The sequence below is a fragment of the Carlito syrichta genome, unplaced genomic scaffold (genome assembly GCF_000164805.1).
Source record: "Carlito syrichta isolate Samal-C Ts95f unplaced genomic scaffold, Tarsius_syrichta-2.0.1 Scaffold304477, whole genome shotgun sequence".
Classification (NCBI taxonomy): Eukaryota; Metazoa; Chordata; class Mammalia; order Primates; family Tarsiidae; genus Carlito; species Carlito syrichta.
The window spans coordinates 368,834-382,422 of NW_007248573.1; the positions used below are offsets into that span (position 1 = coordinate 368,834).

The 13,589-nt window shown below is 52.6% G+C and overlaps 1 protein-coding gene across 1 annotated transcript in view; it reads right to left on the bottom strand.

The window, feature by feature from the left end:
• The window catches only part of SPATA13 (spermatogenesis associated 13), a 66,858-nt gene that overhangs the window by 16,388 nt on the left and 36,881 nt on the right, over positions 1–13,589 (bottom strand). Inside the window, 2 exon segments of the mRNA XM_008060026.1 lie at positions 119–347; positions 928–1,064. Coding sequence (XP_008058217.1) covers positions 119–347; positions 928–1,064 — 366 coding nt within the window.

A 13,589-nucleotide genomic window follows, 5' to 3' on the forward strand; every position in this document is an offset into this window, starting at 1 on the left:
CCCCATGCGGCCACGTGGGCCCTCCCCAGCTGGGTTCCTCCCGCTGGCCTGTTCCTGCAGGTGGACTTGCATGTCATGGAGAGTGATGGCCAGGAGCTGAGTCGTAGAGAGAGATTGCCCTGATGACTCAGGCGTTACCCAGACAGGAACCCAGTGCCCGCACTCACCCTGACGAAGCTCGCGGGGAACCAGGCCTCCTTGTCTTCATTCCGGCCCCACCACCAGTCCTTGTTAGAAGCTTCCAGAACCTGAATGACATCCCCGGCCTTGAAGCCCAGTTCCTGGTCGTCCATGGTCACATGGTCCCACAGGGCCTCCGCGCAGACCACACTCCCGTCATTAATCAGCTGGAACATAGACAGGGTGCTCAGGGGATGGGGGTGACCAGGGGGCCGGGGTGACCAGGGGACCGGGGTTCCCAGGGGATGGGGTGCTTGGGGACAGGGTGCTCAGGGTACGGGGAAGGGGCTCACGCTTGTGATCCCAGCATTTTGGCAGGTCAAGAAGGGAGGATCGCTTGGGGCCAGGAGTTCAAGAGCAGCCTGGGCAACATAGCGAGACCTCGACTCTACCAAAGATCAAATAATTAGCTGGGCGTGGTGGCGCACACTTGTTGTCCCAGCTACTCAGGAGATTGAGGAGGAAGACAAGGCTGCAGTGAGCTATGATCATGCCACTGCACTCCAGCTCCAGCCTGGGGGACAGAGTGAGGCCCTGACTCAAAAAAGAAGAGATGAGCTTCAGTTATCTGGAAAGCTTCGTCATGTAAATTTCCTGGACGAGGCAGCGCATCTCAGTGCGGTTCTCATCAGAGTTCCAGGTTTAGAATATGCAGAGTAAAAAGTAATCAGAGGGCCAAGTTGGAAGAGGTAGTCAGACCTGAGAACCAGGAATCACCACCTGCCATGCCCATGGGGACCCTAGTACCTCGTTAATGGCCAGCTGCTCCCCGCCCGGCTGCAGGTACCGAGGGTTGGCCTGGCAGAGGTCTTCATAGCTGAAGTCCTCTTCACTGCCATTGTCATCCACCAGGGCACAGGACTCTGCCCCTCCATCCGAAGAAACTGGAAAAAAAAGGGTACATGGTTTAAAAAGCACAACTTGGGCTAAGTACGGTGGCTCACGCCTGTCATTCCAGCACTTGGGGAGGCTGAGGTGAGAGGATTGCCTGAGCCCAGGGGTTCGAGGCCAGCCTGGGCCACATGGCGAGACCTCGTCTCTATAATAAATCAAAAAATTAGCTGGCATGGTGGCGCGCGCCTATAGTTTCAGCTACTTGGAAGGCTGAGGCGGAAGGATTGCCTGAGCCCAGCAAGTTGAGGCTGTGGCCGTGAGCGTGCCACTGCACTCCAACCTGGACGACAGAGTGAGATCTTGACTCAAAAAAAAAAAAACAAACCCAAACAAACAAAAAAAAAAAACACAACTTGGAAAAAAAATTATCATATGACAAGAACACACTCCTCAGTGAAAGTAATCATTTGTATCTTACCCAGACTATGAAATTGTTAGCTGGGCGTGGTGATTCACGCCTGTCAGCTCAGCACTTTGGAAGGCCAAGATGAGAAGACTGTTTGAGCCCAGGGGTTCGAGACCAGCCTGGGCAGCATAGCAAGACAATGTCTCTACAAAAAAAATCAAAAAGTCAGCTGAGCGTAGTGGTGCGCGTCTGTAGTTCCAACTTCTTGAGAGGCTGAGGCGGAAGGAGCGCCGGAGCCCAGGAGGTCAAGAGTGAGATTCCAACTCAAAAAATAAAAATAAATAATAAAATGAAGAAATTGTGACAAAGTTTCTACTAATATGTTAACCCAGAGGTAGTCTTCAGTGTTACATGCGTGGGAGGTGGAACATTCCAGAGGTTGCTGCCAAGGCAGTGTCACTTGGGGGTGAGGATGCTGTTTGGACGTTTTAGTTTCAGTCAAATTATTGTTGCCATGCAGGTAAAAGACAGAAGCAGAATGCTGGGTTACGTTTCTCAGTGTCTTTCCCGCCGCAGGTGTATGGACACGTTGTCTGGAAACAACGTTACCTGTGTTTATGATTTTTATATCCACCCTGGGTCACAGATTTCCAATAAAATCATACACAATTCATTATCTTTTTTTTTTCTTTCTCGAGTCGAGGTCTCACTCTGTCGCCTAGGCTAGAGTACAGTGGCACAATCATGGCTCACTGCAGCCTCCAACTCCTGGGCTCAAGCAATCCTCCCTCCTCAGCCTCCCAAGTAGCTGGGACTACAGGTGCATGCCATTACGACTGACTAATTTTTTTTTTTTTGGTAGAGACAAAAAAATGTTGCTCAAGGTGATCTTGAACTCCTGGGTTCAATCCTCCTGCCTCTCAAAGTCCTGAGATTACAGGCTAAGGTGGGAGGATTGCTTGAGGCCAGGATTCAAGACCAGCTTGGGCAACAAAAAATAGATAAATGAGCCAGGTGTAGTGGTGTTCACCTGTAATCCTAGCTACCTGGGAGGCTGAGGCGGAAGGATCACCTGAGCCCAGGAGTTGCAGGCTGCGGTGAGCTATGAGGATATGAGGGCATCACTGTACTCTAGCCTGGACGACAGAGTGAGACCCTGTGTCTAAAAAGAGGAAGAAAAAAAGGAAATCCCACATTCTTGAGAATATTTGCAAAAAAGAGAAGGCAGAGGGCGCAGCCCATGGCCTCAACTGTGACCTCGTGCCCTGGCTTGCCCTGAGAACACGCCCTGGGGTGTGTGAGGGGAGAGTCCTGGGTGTGAGGACGCACGGGGGCTGAGGCGCGCTGCTATGGGAAGGCGAGAACCCACACGGTGGTGACAGCAGGCACAGATGCCAGCGCTTCTCACCAGGCCAGCCTCCGCCTCACCAAAGAGCTGTGTCCCTTCCCAGCCAGCTAGAGCCTGGGGTGGGCGAGGGGGTGGTCCCCTCCTCCACTTCGAGGAAATTCCCGCACTTCAAGTAACCTGCAGAAACATCTGCTGCAGAAAGCCTCCCTCAGTCTCCGACCTCCTGGAGCCCAGGTCAGCCTGTGGCTCCGTCTCGATCCCGGACATGGCGTGTCTAGGTGGGTGGCATGTGCTCACGTCTGTGGGCTGAAACCGTGGGTGGGCCCTGGTCCCCAAGAGCGACCCGTGGGCCTTGGAGATGCACACAGAGGAACATGCTGGGTCATGGGGAATGACAATGTTAAAACACACTACACAACGCCCAGACCCAGGGCTCCCCAGTACCGCCCAAACACAGGAGCCCGTGGCCCCTACCATGGGGAGGACGGTTAGAAAATTCAAGGTCCTGCCCCACAATTTATTTTATTTTATTGTATCTTTTTTAGAGACAGGGTCTCACTCTGTCACCCAGGTAGAGTTCAGTGGCACAATCACAGCTCACTGCAGCCTCCAGTTCCGGGGCTCCAGGCATCCTCCTGCCTCAGCCTCTCAAGTACTACAGGCATGCACCATCATGCGCAGCTTATTTTTTATTTTTTATAGGTTTCAGTATGTTGCCCAGACTGGTCTCAAACTCCTAGGCTCAAGCGATCCTCATGTCTCGGTCTCTTAAAGCAGGCGTGAGCCACCACACCTGGCCACCGAGAATTTATTTTCAAGAGCCCCCCAAGAGACTCTGATACCTAAATTCATGACTCCCTGGCCCTTCTGGTTCAGCTTACACATATCATGCTTGGATGGTTCTAGGGGCAAGCCTTTTGCTGCCTGTCTACACAGCACGCCACAGCGGCTGGGCAATGACTCCCCATCACACTGGCTGACAATCTCTGTGTTAGCCGCTGGGGACCAATGGAAGGACAGCTCTTTTGTCCTCGCTGCCTCTCCACCTGGCCGATTTCCCTCCCACATGCCAAACTCTGACCCTCCTTTCGAGAGCAGAACCATCCCGTCTTGGTGGTGGGGTCTGTGATCTTCCAGCTGTCTCCCTTAACACCCCTGATCCCTGCGGCAGCAACCCCCATCTTTAATGTTCTGGAAACACTCCAGGCTCGCCTCTTGTAAAATGTGCGCCGCACTTCCATCATGGTCACCATGTGTACGTAGGTCTGTGCCTCTGTCCCTCTACCTCCCGCACCTGCTCCCATCCCAGCAGGGACTTTGCACAGTTGCAGGCCAGCTGCCACCCCCCACGTCCCTGTGCCCAGCAAGGGGGCTCTCGGCATCCTCTTGCGAGAGCCCACAGCCTCCTGGAGTGCCGCCGTCTGCGCGTCGAGAACGCTGTGGAGAATGCTGTGGCTCAGAGGTCACGAAACTGCTCCCAAGTTGGTGGGCTGGATCCACACCCAGGTTTGTCGGCCCAAGGCGATCCTGCCATGAGCCTGCCTCATGGCTCAAGCCCTGACTCACTTAACTCATGCTTACGGGTTGGGGTGGGATGGGACAGGACGGGGCATGATGGGACAGGATGGGGCAGGACAGTGCAGTACAGGACAGGGCAGGACGACGCAGGACATGACGGAATGGGGCGGGGCAGGGCAGGACAGAACAGTACAGGACAGAACTGGACGGGATCGAAACAGGACAGGGCAGGATGGGAATGGGACGGGACAGGACTACAGTCCAGGTCCACTCCACCCTGCCACAGTGTCCTCCTGGGAGCCGCCAGGCTGTCCCTCAGGGCACTGCCCTCTCAGGGCTCCAAATCAGAGGGCACCCGCCCCCGGCCAGCCTTGCTCTTTATTTTAAATCCTGTGCATTTGCTCCAAGCCTCGCACCACTCAGTGTGGCACGGTGTGGTCTGCAACACCCTGACCAGGCTCCTCTCGGGGAGGCAGATGGAGGCCAGCCTCAGAGCTGGTCTCCGGGCAGTGCCGGGCACGGGGCTTTCCCTTCCAGGCCGGTGAGTTGGGGTGGGCCTAGAGCCTGAAGCAGGGGAGCCTTCCCCCAAGGTGGGAAGGCAGTGGAGGGAGGCTGGGAGAACCGGGCCACCAGCCAGCTGTCCTCATCCCACGCACAGGCCACACCTGGCAGGAACAAACACAGCCTCGCCCCCAGCCACAGGTGCACCTGGGGAGGGGCCGTGTAGACGCAGACAGTGCCTAGCCATCCCTCCAGGGCCTGTGTCCCAACATGGAGCACAGTCATGGGCGACTCCTTCCTCTTTTTCTCAACCCTGGCTGGAGACAGAGTCCTCGCCGGCCGTGTTTTTGATTGTCCGCCAGACACAGAAGCCGCGACCACATCCTCTGGGCCCGGCCGGCCCGAGGCCAATCGCAACAGGCTCCGGCTCCCACGCAGCCTGGGGTGGCCACGGCCCCACCAGCTCCAGCCATGGCAGCTATTTATGGAGAGACACGCCTTGTCCACCGGGCAGCCGGACAACCTGTCTGTGGGGCATTTTCTCTCTTCCTTCCTTTCACGAGTGGCTGGATTAGTTTACAGCTTCTTAAGGTGATGAAGTGACTTTCTTTCCCATTCAAAGGGACTCATCAAGGGGCCAACACTCAGAGTATTGAAAGGGAGGAGGAGACAGGCCCAGGGCAGTGGCGACCACTGTTGAACATAGCACGAAACCTCACACGCCTGAAATCCACAGAAGTCATTTGTTCACCCCAACAGTGACCTCTTGGGCGAAGGAGCTTTGAGAAACAAAAGCAAAACCCAGCAGCAAAACCAGCTTGTCAGTCATGAGCCACGGGCCTTGCTTGATGCGAGTATTTTCTGCTTCAAACTGTTGCACCATAAACAAAATCAATTGCTTCCACTGAATTAAAATGAGTACTACCTCCGGAACCCTTCCGAGAAGGAACCCTTACGAGAAGGAACCCTTCCGAGAAGAGTGTTTCCTTGCACACTCACACCTGACAAGCAGAGAGACATGGGGGGGGGGAGAGAAGAAGCAGAGAGAGAGAGACAGAGACGGGGAGGGAGACAGGGAAAGAGAGAGAGAGACCAACAGAGAGAATGAGAGAGACAGTGAGAGACAGAAGGAGAAAGGAGAGAGCGAGAAGGAGAGAGAGAGAAGAGAGAGACAAAGAGAGGAGAGAGAGAAAAGGAGAAAGGGAGGGAGAGAGAGAGACACCGACAGAGAGAGGGAGAAAGGAGAAAGAGATAGGGAGGGAGGGAGGGAGAGAAGAAGGGAGAGAGATAGAGAGGGGGGAGGGAGAGAGGGAAAGAGAGAGAGAAGAGAGAAACAGAAAGGGAGGGAGGGAGGGAAAGAAAGAGGAGAGAGAGAATAGGAGAAAGAGAGGGAGGGAGGGAGAGAGAGAGACACCGACAGAGAGAGGGAGAAAGGAGAGAGATAGGGAGGGAGGGAGAGAGAGAAGGGAGAGAGACAGAGAGACAGAGGGAAGGAGAGACAGAAAGAGGGAGAGAAAGACAGAGGAAGAGACAGAAGGAAGGCGAGAAGCAGGATAGAGGGAGAGGGAGAGACACACACACAGGGGAGAGACGAGGGGGAGACGGGAGGGGGAGGGGGAGGGGAGAGGGCGGACCGCGGCCCACCACAGCCGCCCCCCCTGCACGTACCCACGTGAAGGCTCTCCAGACTCCAGAATCTCCCCATTTCCCCTCGAGCGACCATCCTTCCGCCGCCGGAAGACGGCCGCGCACCCTCCGAGCAGGGCCGGGCGCGACTCCGCCGTCCCGGGCCCGCAGAGGGGCGCCGCCGCAGCCCTGCAGCCCAAAGCGCTTATTCACGGCTTTCCGCCCTGCGCCTCCCGCCGGAGCCCGCGGAAGCGGCCCGGGCAGCCCGGGCTGGTGGCTCCAGTGGCGTCGCGGGACGTCGGGAGGAGGCTCTGGTCCGGGAAAACCCAGCCGATCGGGGCGGTCCGGAGCCTGCCCTGGGGGAGGCGTCTGCGGCCTTGACTGCAGTCCGCAAACCCCAGCCTGGCCCGAGCCGCCGCAAGGCACTCATTTCACCAAGACAGGCCCGGGGGCACCTACTTCCAACAGGGAGTTTGGGTTTCACGCTACGGCATGACAAAAATGTGAGTTAGGTCAGCTGCAAACTTATGAAATCACTTTAAAAAGGGACTTTGTTTAAAACGCATACATTAGCTGGGCGCAGGGTTCACGCCTGTAATGCCAGTACTTTTGGGAGGCTGAAGCAGGGCATCGCTTGAGCACAGGAGTTTGACACCAGCCTGGGCAACATGAGACCTCGTCTCCACAAACATCCAAAAAATTTGCCAGGCGTAGGATCCCCGGAGCCCAGGAGGTGGAGGCTGTGGTGAACTGTGATTGTGCCATTGTACTCCAGCCTGAGTGACAGAGTGACACACCAACTCAAAAAAAATAAAAAGCTCACAACTTGAAGGTTCGTATGTAGGGGACGTACTGTGATAATAAAAAAATATATATGGCGCGTGCCTGTAGTTCCAGCGACTTGGAAGGTTGAGGCGGGAGGATTGCCTGAGGCTAGCAGGTCGAGGCTGCGGTGGCCGGGAGTGTGCCACTGCCCTCCAACCTGGGTGATGGAGTGAGACTCCAACTCAAAAAATAAGAAATATAAAAAAGATAAACCACATACATGGAAATGCACGTACACTCCCCTACTATGTGACAGGAAGATGTATATTATTTACAGTATAATATATCCTATACAACAAAGAAAATTGTTCTTTTTAACAGAGGTTCTCTTAGATTTACCATGAAGGAGGGAAAAAAATTTAAAAATATATGTAAGGCTGGGCTCGGTGGCTCAGCCTGTAATCCCGTGCCTTGGGAGGCTGAGGTGAGTGGATTGCCTGAGCCCGCAGGTTCGAGACCCGCTTGGGCAACTTGGTGAGACCTCATCTCTACAAAAAATCAAAAAATTAGCCGGGTGTGGTAGCGCACGCCTGTAGTTCCAGCTACTTGAAAGGCTGAGGCAGAAGGATCGCTGGAGCCCAGCAGGTCAAGGCTGAGGTGGCTGGGAGCGGCCATTGCAGTCCAGTCTAGGTGACAGAGTGAGACTCCAACTCAATAAATAAATAAATAAATAAATAAATAAAAATATAAATAAGACCAGGCATGATGGCTCATGCCTATAATCCCAGCACTTTGGGAGGCCGAGGTGAGAGGACAGCTTGAGCCCATGGGTTTGAGATCAGCCTGGGAAACATGGCAAGACCTCATCTCTACAATAAATCAAGAATTGGCTGGGCATGGTGGCACATGCCCGTGGTTCCAGCTACTTGGAAGGCTGAGGCGAAAGGATCGCCTGAGACCAGCAAGTCGAGACTGCGGTGGCTGTGAGTGTGCCACTGCCCTCTAGGCTAGGTGACAGAGTAAGACTCCAACTCAAAAAAAAAAGAAATATATATATATTTCTTTTTTTTTTTACATATATATATGTAAAGAGACTCTCTCTAGATAATATATTGTGGATTATTTTTATTTCCTCTAAAGGTTTCTGTATTTTTCAAATTAGCTACAATGAGCAAGTCTTTCATATTGTGAAACATCGACTGTTAGCAAATAGTGAGCTTCCTTCAGTTTCCCAATGATAGGAAGACAAGACCTTTTTTAACCCTATGAACCATCAGATGATACATGCAAAGCAGAGATCTCATAGACATCTCTCCATAAACACGGGTTACGCTGGGCGCGTTGGTGCACGCCTATAGTCCCAGCTACTTGAGAGGCTGAGACAGGTGACTGCTTGAGCCTGGAAGTTTGAGAGCAGCCTGGGCAACATAGTGAAATCCTGTCTCTAAAAATAAAATAATAAAAAAAGGTACCTGGCTGTGGTGGTGCAGCTAATGTTTTTTAGCGTGGTGGTGGTCCAGCTACTGGGGAGACTGAGGGAGAAGGCTCGCCTGAGCCAATGAGGTCAAGGCTGCAGGGAACTTTGATTGTGCTACTGTGCTCCAGGATGGCTGACAGAGTGAGATTCCCTCACCAAATAATAATAACAACAATAATAATAACAAGGGCCAGGTGTGATGGCTCTTGCCTGTAATCCCAACACTTTGGGAGGCTGAGGCAAGAGGATTGTGTCAGTCCAGGGGTTCAAGCCCAGCCTGGGCAGCATAGCAAGACTTTGTCTCTACAAAAAAACAAAACATAACATAATAATACACATAGGTAAACAGCTAAATAAATGTGGGTTAACCCAGGGATAATGCCAGCCAGTCAGATTCACGCTTCTCTGTGAGATGCTTGTGTCCACAGCTGCTCTCCTGCCACTAAATTAGGGAAAATTTCCAAGTTTCCGGGCAATCCAGCCTCCTCACCTGCAGAGTGGAGATGACGGGAGCATCAAGAATCCTCATGGCCAGGCTCGGTGGCTCAGCCTGTAATCCCGTGCTTTGGGAGGCTGAGGTGAGTGGACTGCCTGAGCTCGCGGGTTCGAGACCCGCCTGGGCAACTTGGCGAGACCTCATCTCTACAATAAATCAAAAAATTAGCCGAGCGTGGTAGCATGTGCCTGTAGTCCCAGCTACTTGGAAGGCTGAGGCGGAAGGATCGCCGGAGCCCAGCAGGTCGAGTCTGCGGTGGCCGGGAGCGGCCACTGCACTCCAGTTGGATGACAGAGTAAGACTCCAACTCAAAAAAAAATAAAAAGAATCCTCACAAGGTCATTTGAGAACACATCCCAAAATGTTTAGAACAGCATGGGTAGATGGGCTGGTGGATCTTGCCTGTCATCCCAGCACTTTGGGAGGTGGAGGCAGGAGGACTGCCTAGCCTAGGGGTTTGAGACCAGCAATAAATAAAAAACTTAGCTGGGCATGGTGGTGCATCCCGTGGTTCCAGCTATTTGGGAGTCTGAGGCGGAAGGATCATGTAAGCCCAGTAGGTTGAGGATGCGGTGGCCACTGAGCATGCCACTGCACTCCAGCCTTGGTGACACAGTGAGACTCCGACTCAAAAATAAAATTAAATTAAAATCAAATCAAATAAATAACGAACAGTGCGGGCGCCTCGTGGGGAACTGACCAATGTCAGCTGTCAACACTGCAGCCGGTGGCCCAAAAATCCAAGGGTCTCCATAGAACCACAGCATGGACTCGGGGCACAGAGCCCCGAGGTGAGCTCTGACACCCCTGTTGACTAGATGCCATACGGCAAGCTTTTCTCGTTTTGGTTTGTTTAAGAGATAGGGTCTCACTCTGTCACCTAGGATGGAGTGTAGTGGCACAATCACAGCTCACCACAGCCTCAACCTTCTGGGCTTAAGTGAGCCTTCTGTTTTGGCCTCCTGAGTAGCTGGGACTACAGGCACATACCACCACACCCGGCTAATTTTTGTATTTCTGGTAGAGCCGAGGTCTTGCTATGTCGTCTTGGCTGGTCTCAAACTCTTAGTCTCAAGCGATCCTCCCTCCCCAGCCTCCCAAAGTGCTGGGATCACACGCATGAGCCATGGCGCCCAGTCACTATAGGCTTTTCTTTACCCTCAAATGTTTATGGCTATTTCTATTGATTCAGTGCATCCAAATTTCAATAAACCATCACAAAAGTGAAATACACACATACAATCACACACACTCTCATGAGCAGATCGACTTCCGATTTTTCCAAGTATTTTCTTTCTTTTTTTTTTTCTTTTTGAGTTGGAGTCTCACTCTGTCACCCAGACTGGAGTGCAGTGGCCGCTCCCAGCCACCGCAGCCTCGACCTGCTGGGCTCCAGCAATCCTTCTGCCTCAGCCTTCCAAGTAGCTGGAATTATAGGCACGCGCTACCACGCCCGGCTGATTTTTTGATTTATTTTAGAGATGAGGTCTCGCTGCCCAGGCGGGTCTCGAACCCGTGGGGGCTCAGGCAATCCACTCGCCTCAGCGTCCCAAAGGTGTGGGGTTACAGGCTAAGCTATCGAGCCCGGCTCCAAGTATTTTCAAGAGATTATTTAAGTGTCCAATACTTTAAGATGTTTAATAGATAGTTCATTCAACAGGGGCATATATCCTCAATAAAGGTTGTGCTTTATTTTCTTTTGGAATTGGAGTCTCACTCTATCACCCAGGATGGAATGCAGTGGTGTGCTCACAGCCACCACAGCCTCGACCTGCTGGGCTCAAGCAATCCTTCTGCCTCAGCCTCCCAAGTAGCTGGAACCACAGGTGTGTGCCACCATGGCTGGCTAACTTTTTGATTTATTGTAGAGACGAGGTCTCACCAAGTTCCCCAGGCTGGTCTTGAACCCCTGGGTCCCAGGCAATCTTCTTGCCTTGGCCTCCCAAAGTGCTGGGATGACAGGTGTGAACCACCGCTCCCGGCTAGGTAGCTGTTTCTCATACTCTAATCATGTCAAGTTTCCTGGTACACCTCACGGAATACCTAGTTGCATCAAACACTCCAGGAAAAACTGCACACCACAGTACACTGTAGCCCACTGGGCTTATGAGTAGTCACAGGCTCTAGGGATTCCTGATGGACACTGGGCCAACCTGTTTCACATCAAGTGCCCAAGCTTACCTGGCCACAACGTTCTCCATTTACAATACTACACATCACTACGTCAAAGAAGGTATCCTCCAGCCTTGCGACCCCAACTGGAGTCCCCAGAACAGCAGCACAGACATGACCTGGCTAGAATGAAGCTTCCCCAGGCCCCACTCCGAATCTGCATTCTAACAAGATCCTGGGTCACTCAAATGCACATTCAGGCTGGGCTGCGGCGGCTCATACCTATAATCCCAGCACCCTGGGAGGCTGAGGTTGGGAGGATCGCCTGAGGTCAGAAGTTATAGACCAGCCTGGTTAGAGGTCTCATTAGACCTTGTCTCTACAAAAATATTTTAAAAATGAGCCGGGTATAGTGGCATGCACCTGTAGTCCCAGTTACTCAAGAGGCTGAGGATTACCTGAGCCCAGAAGGCTGAGGCTGCGGTGAGCCGTGATAATGTCACTGCACTCCAGCCTGGGCAACAGAGCGAGACCCTACCTCAACAACAACAACAAAAGTACACCCAGGCCTGAGAAGTGTGTTCTAGGCAACTCAAGCAACCCCGACATACTTTGACTTTGAGAAGCTCCGCCCTGAGTCAGCACGCTGGGTGACCGTGTGCTTTCCTCATCGGTTCAGAAACTCAGGATGGTCAGATCCATCAGGACTGCAGGGCTAGGCCTGGCTCTGAGTGGGATGACACCGAGACACAGAGTCGGAAAGAGCAGGACTAGACCCAGAAGGGCCGCCATCTGCAGGAGGCAGGCGGGGGAGGAGCCCAGAGTGCTTTTACTTTCTATATTTTTGTGTTGTTAAAAATCACTGGTTTTCAAAATGTGAGTACTGCCTGGCCAAGCTTCCTTGGTCCTGTCTTGGGGACATCCCCCCACTTTCACTTTTCGCCAGCTGTGGGTACAGGGGCAGCTTCTGTGTCCAAGGGCTTCCCCTGAATCCAGCAACGGGGCTGGGTCTAAACTAACAGCCTGGGATTACAGATCTCATACCAGCGGCTTTCAGAGGTGACCTTCACTGTGAGCTCCAGACACAATCAAGACAAAAAGAAAAAGCAGGCTGGGTACGGTGACTCTCACCTATAATCCCAGCACTTTGGGAGGCCCAGGTGAGAGGATTGCCTGAGTATACGGGTTTGAAACCAGTCTGGGCAACTTGGCGAGACCTCATCTATACAATAAATCAAGAAATTAGTCGGGCATGGTGGCGCATGCCTGTAGTTCCAGCTACTTGGAAGGCTCAGGCAGAAGGATCACCTGAGCCCAGTAGGTTGAAGCTGCAGAGGCTGTGAGCTTACCACTGCACTCCAGCCTAGGTGACAAAGTGAGACTTCAACTGAAAAAAATATAAACTACAATAAAAAAGAAACAAAAACTGCTTTGAAACAAGGCATCTTCTCAAAAGATGTGACCCAACAACCCATGCCAGGATCTTTCTAGAAGACACTACAGCTAATGTAGAAAGGGGTATGATAGAAAAAGAAAGCTCTGACTTGTAGCTTTTAAAACGTTTTCAGTGATTGGAGGCTACCTTGACCAGATCAGTAAGAACGCTACAATGAAAACCCCATGCGTAGTTGAAAGAGGTCTTAACATGCGGCATTAACCTATTCTGTTTTCTTTGTTTTGAGTCAGGGTCTCATTCTGTTGGCCAGGCTGGAGTGCAATGGAGCAATCACGGCTCAACACAGCCTCAACCTCCTGGGCTCAGGAGATCCTCCCACCTCAGGCTCTGAGTAGCTGGGGCTACAGGCATGCACCATCATGCTGGGCTAACTTTTTAATTTTTTTTAAAAGCAGTGTCTTACTGTCGCCCTGGCTGGAGTGCAGTGACATACTCGTGGCCACTGCAGCCTTGACCTGCTGGGCTTGGGCAATCCCTCTGCCTCATCCTTCCAAGTAGCTGGAACTACAGGCGCATACCACCATGCCCAGCTGACGTTTTGATTTACTGTAGTGATGAAGTCTCACCAAGTCAGCCAGGCTGGTCTCGAACCCCTGGGCTTAAGCAATCCTCTTGCCTCTGCCTTCCAAAGTGCTGGGATGACAGGTGTGAGCCACCATGCCTCACTCTGTGTTCCTTTTGAAAAACCCTGATCACAGGCAATGGTAAGGCATGAAATGCCAGCAGCACAGCTACTCTGAGGCTAACACGGCCTCTGAGACTCGCAGGTAGCACAACTCCGGGCACCAGGGTCCATGTGGGTAATACCCATCCCTGACTGCAGAAGCCTTACATAACTTCTAAATTCTGCAAAACCCGGACTGTCTCGCA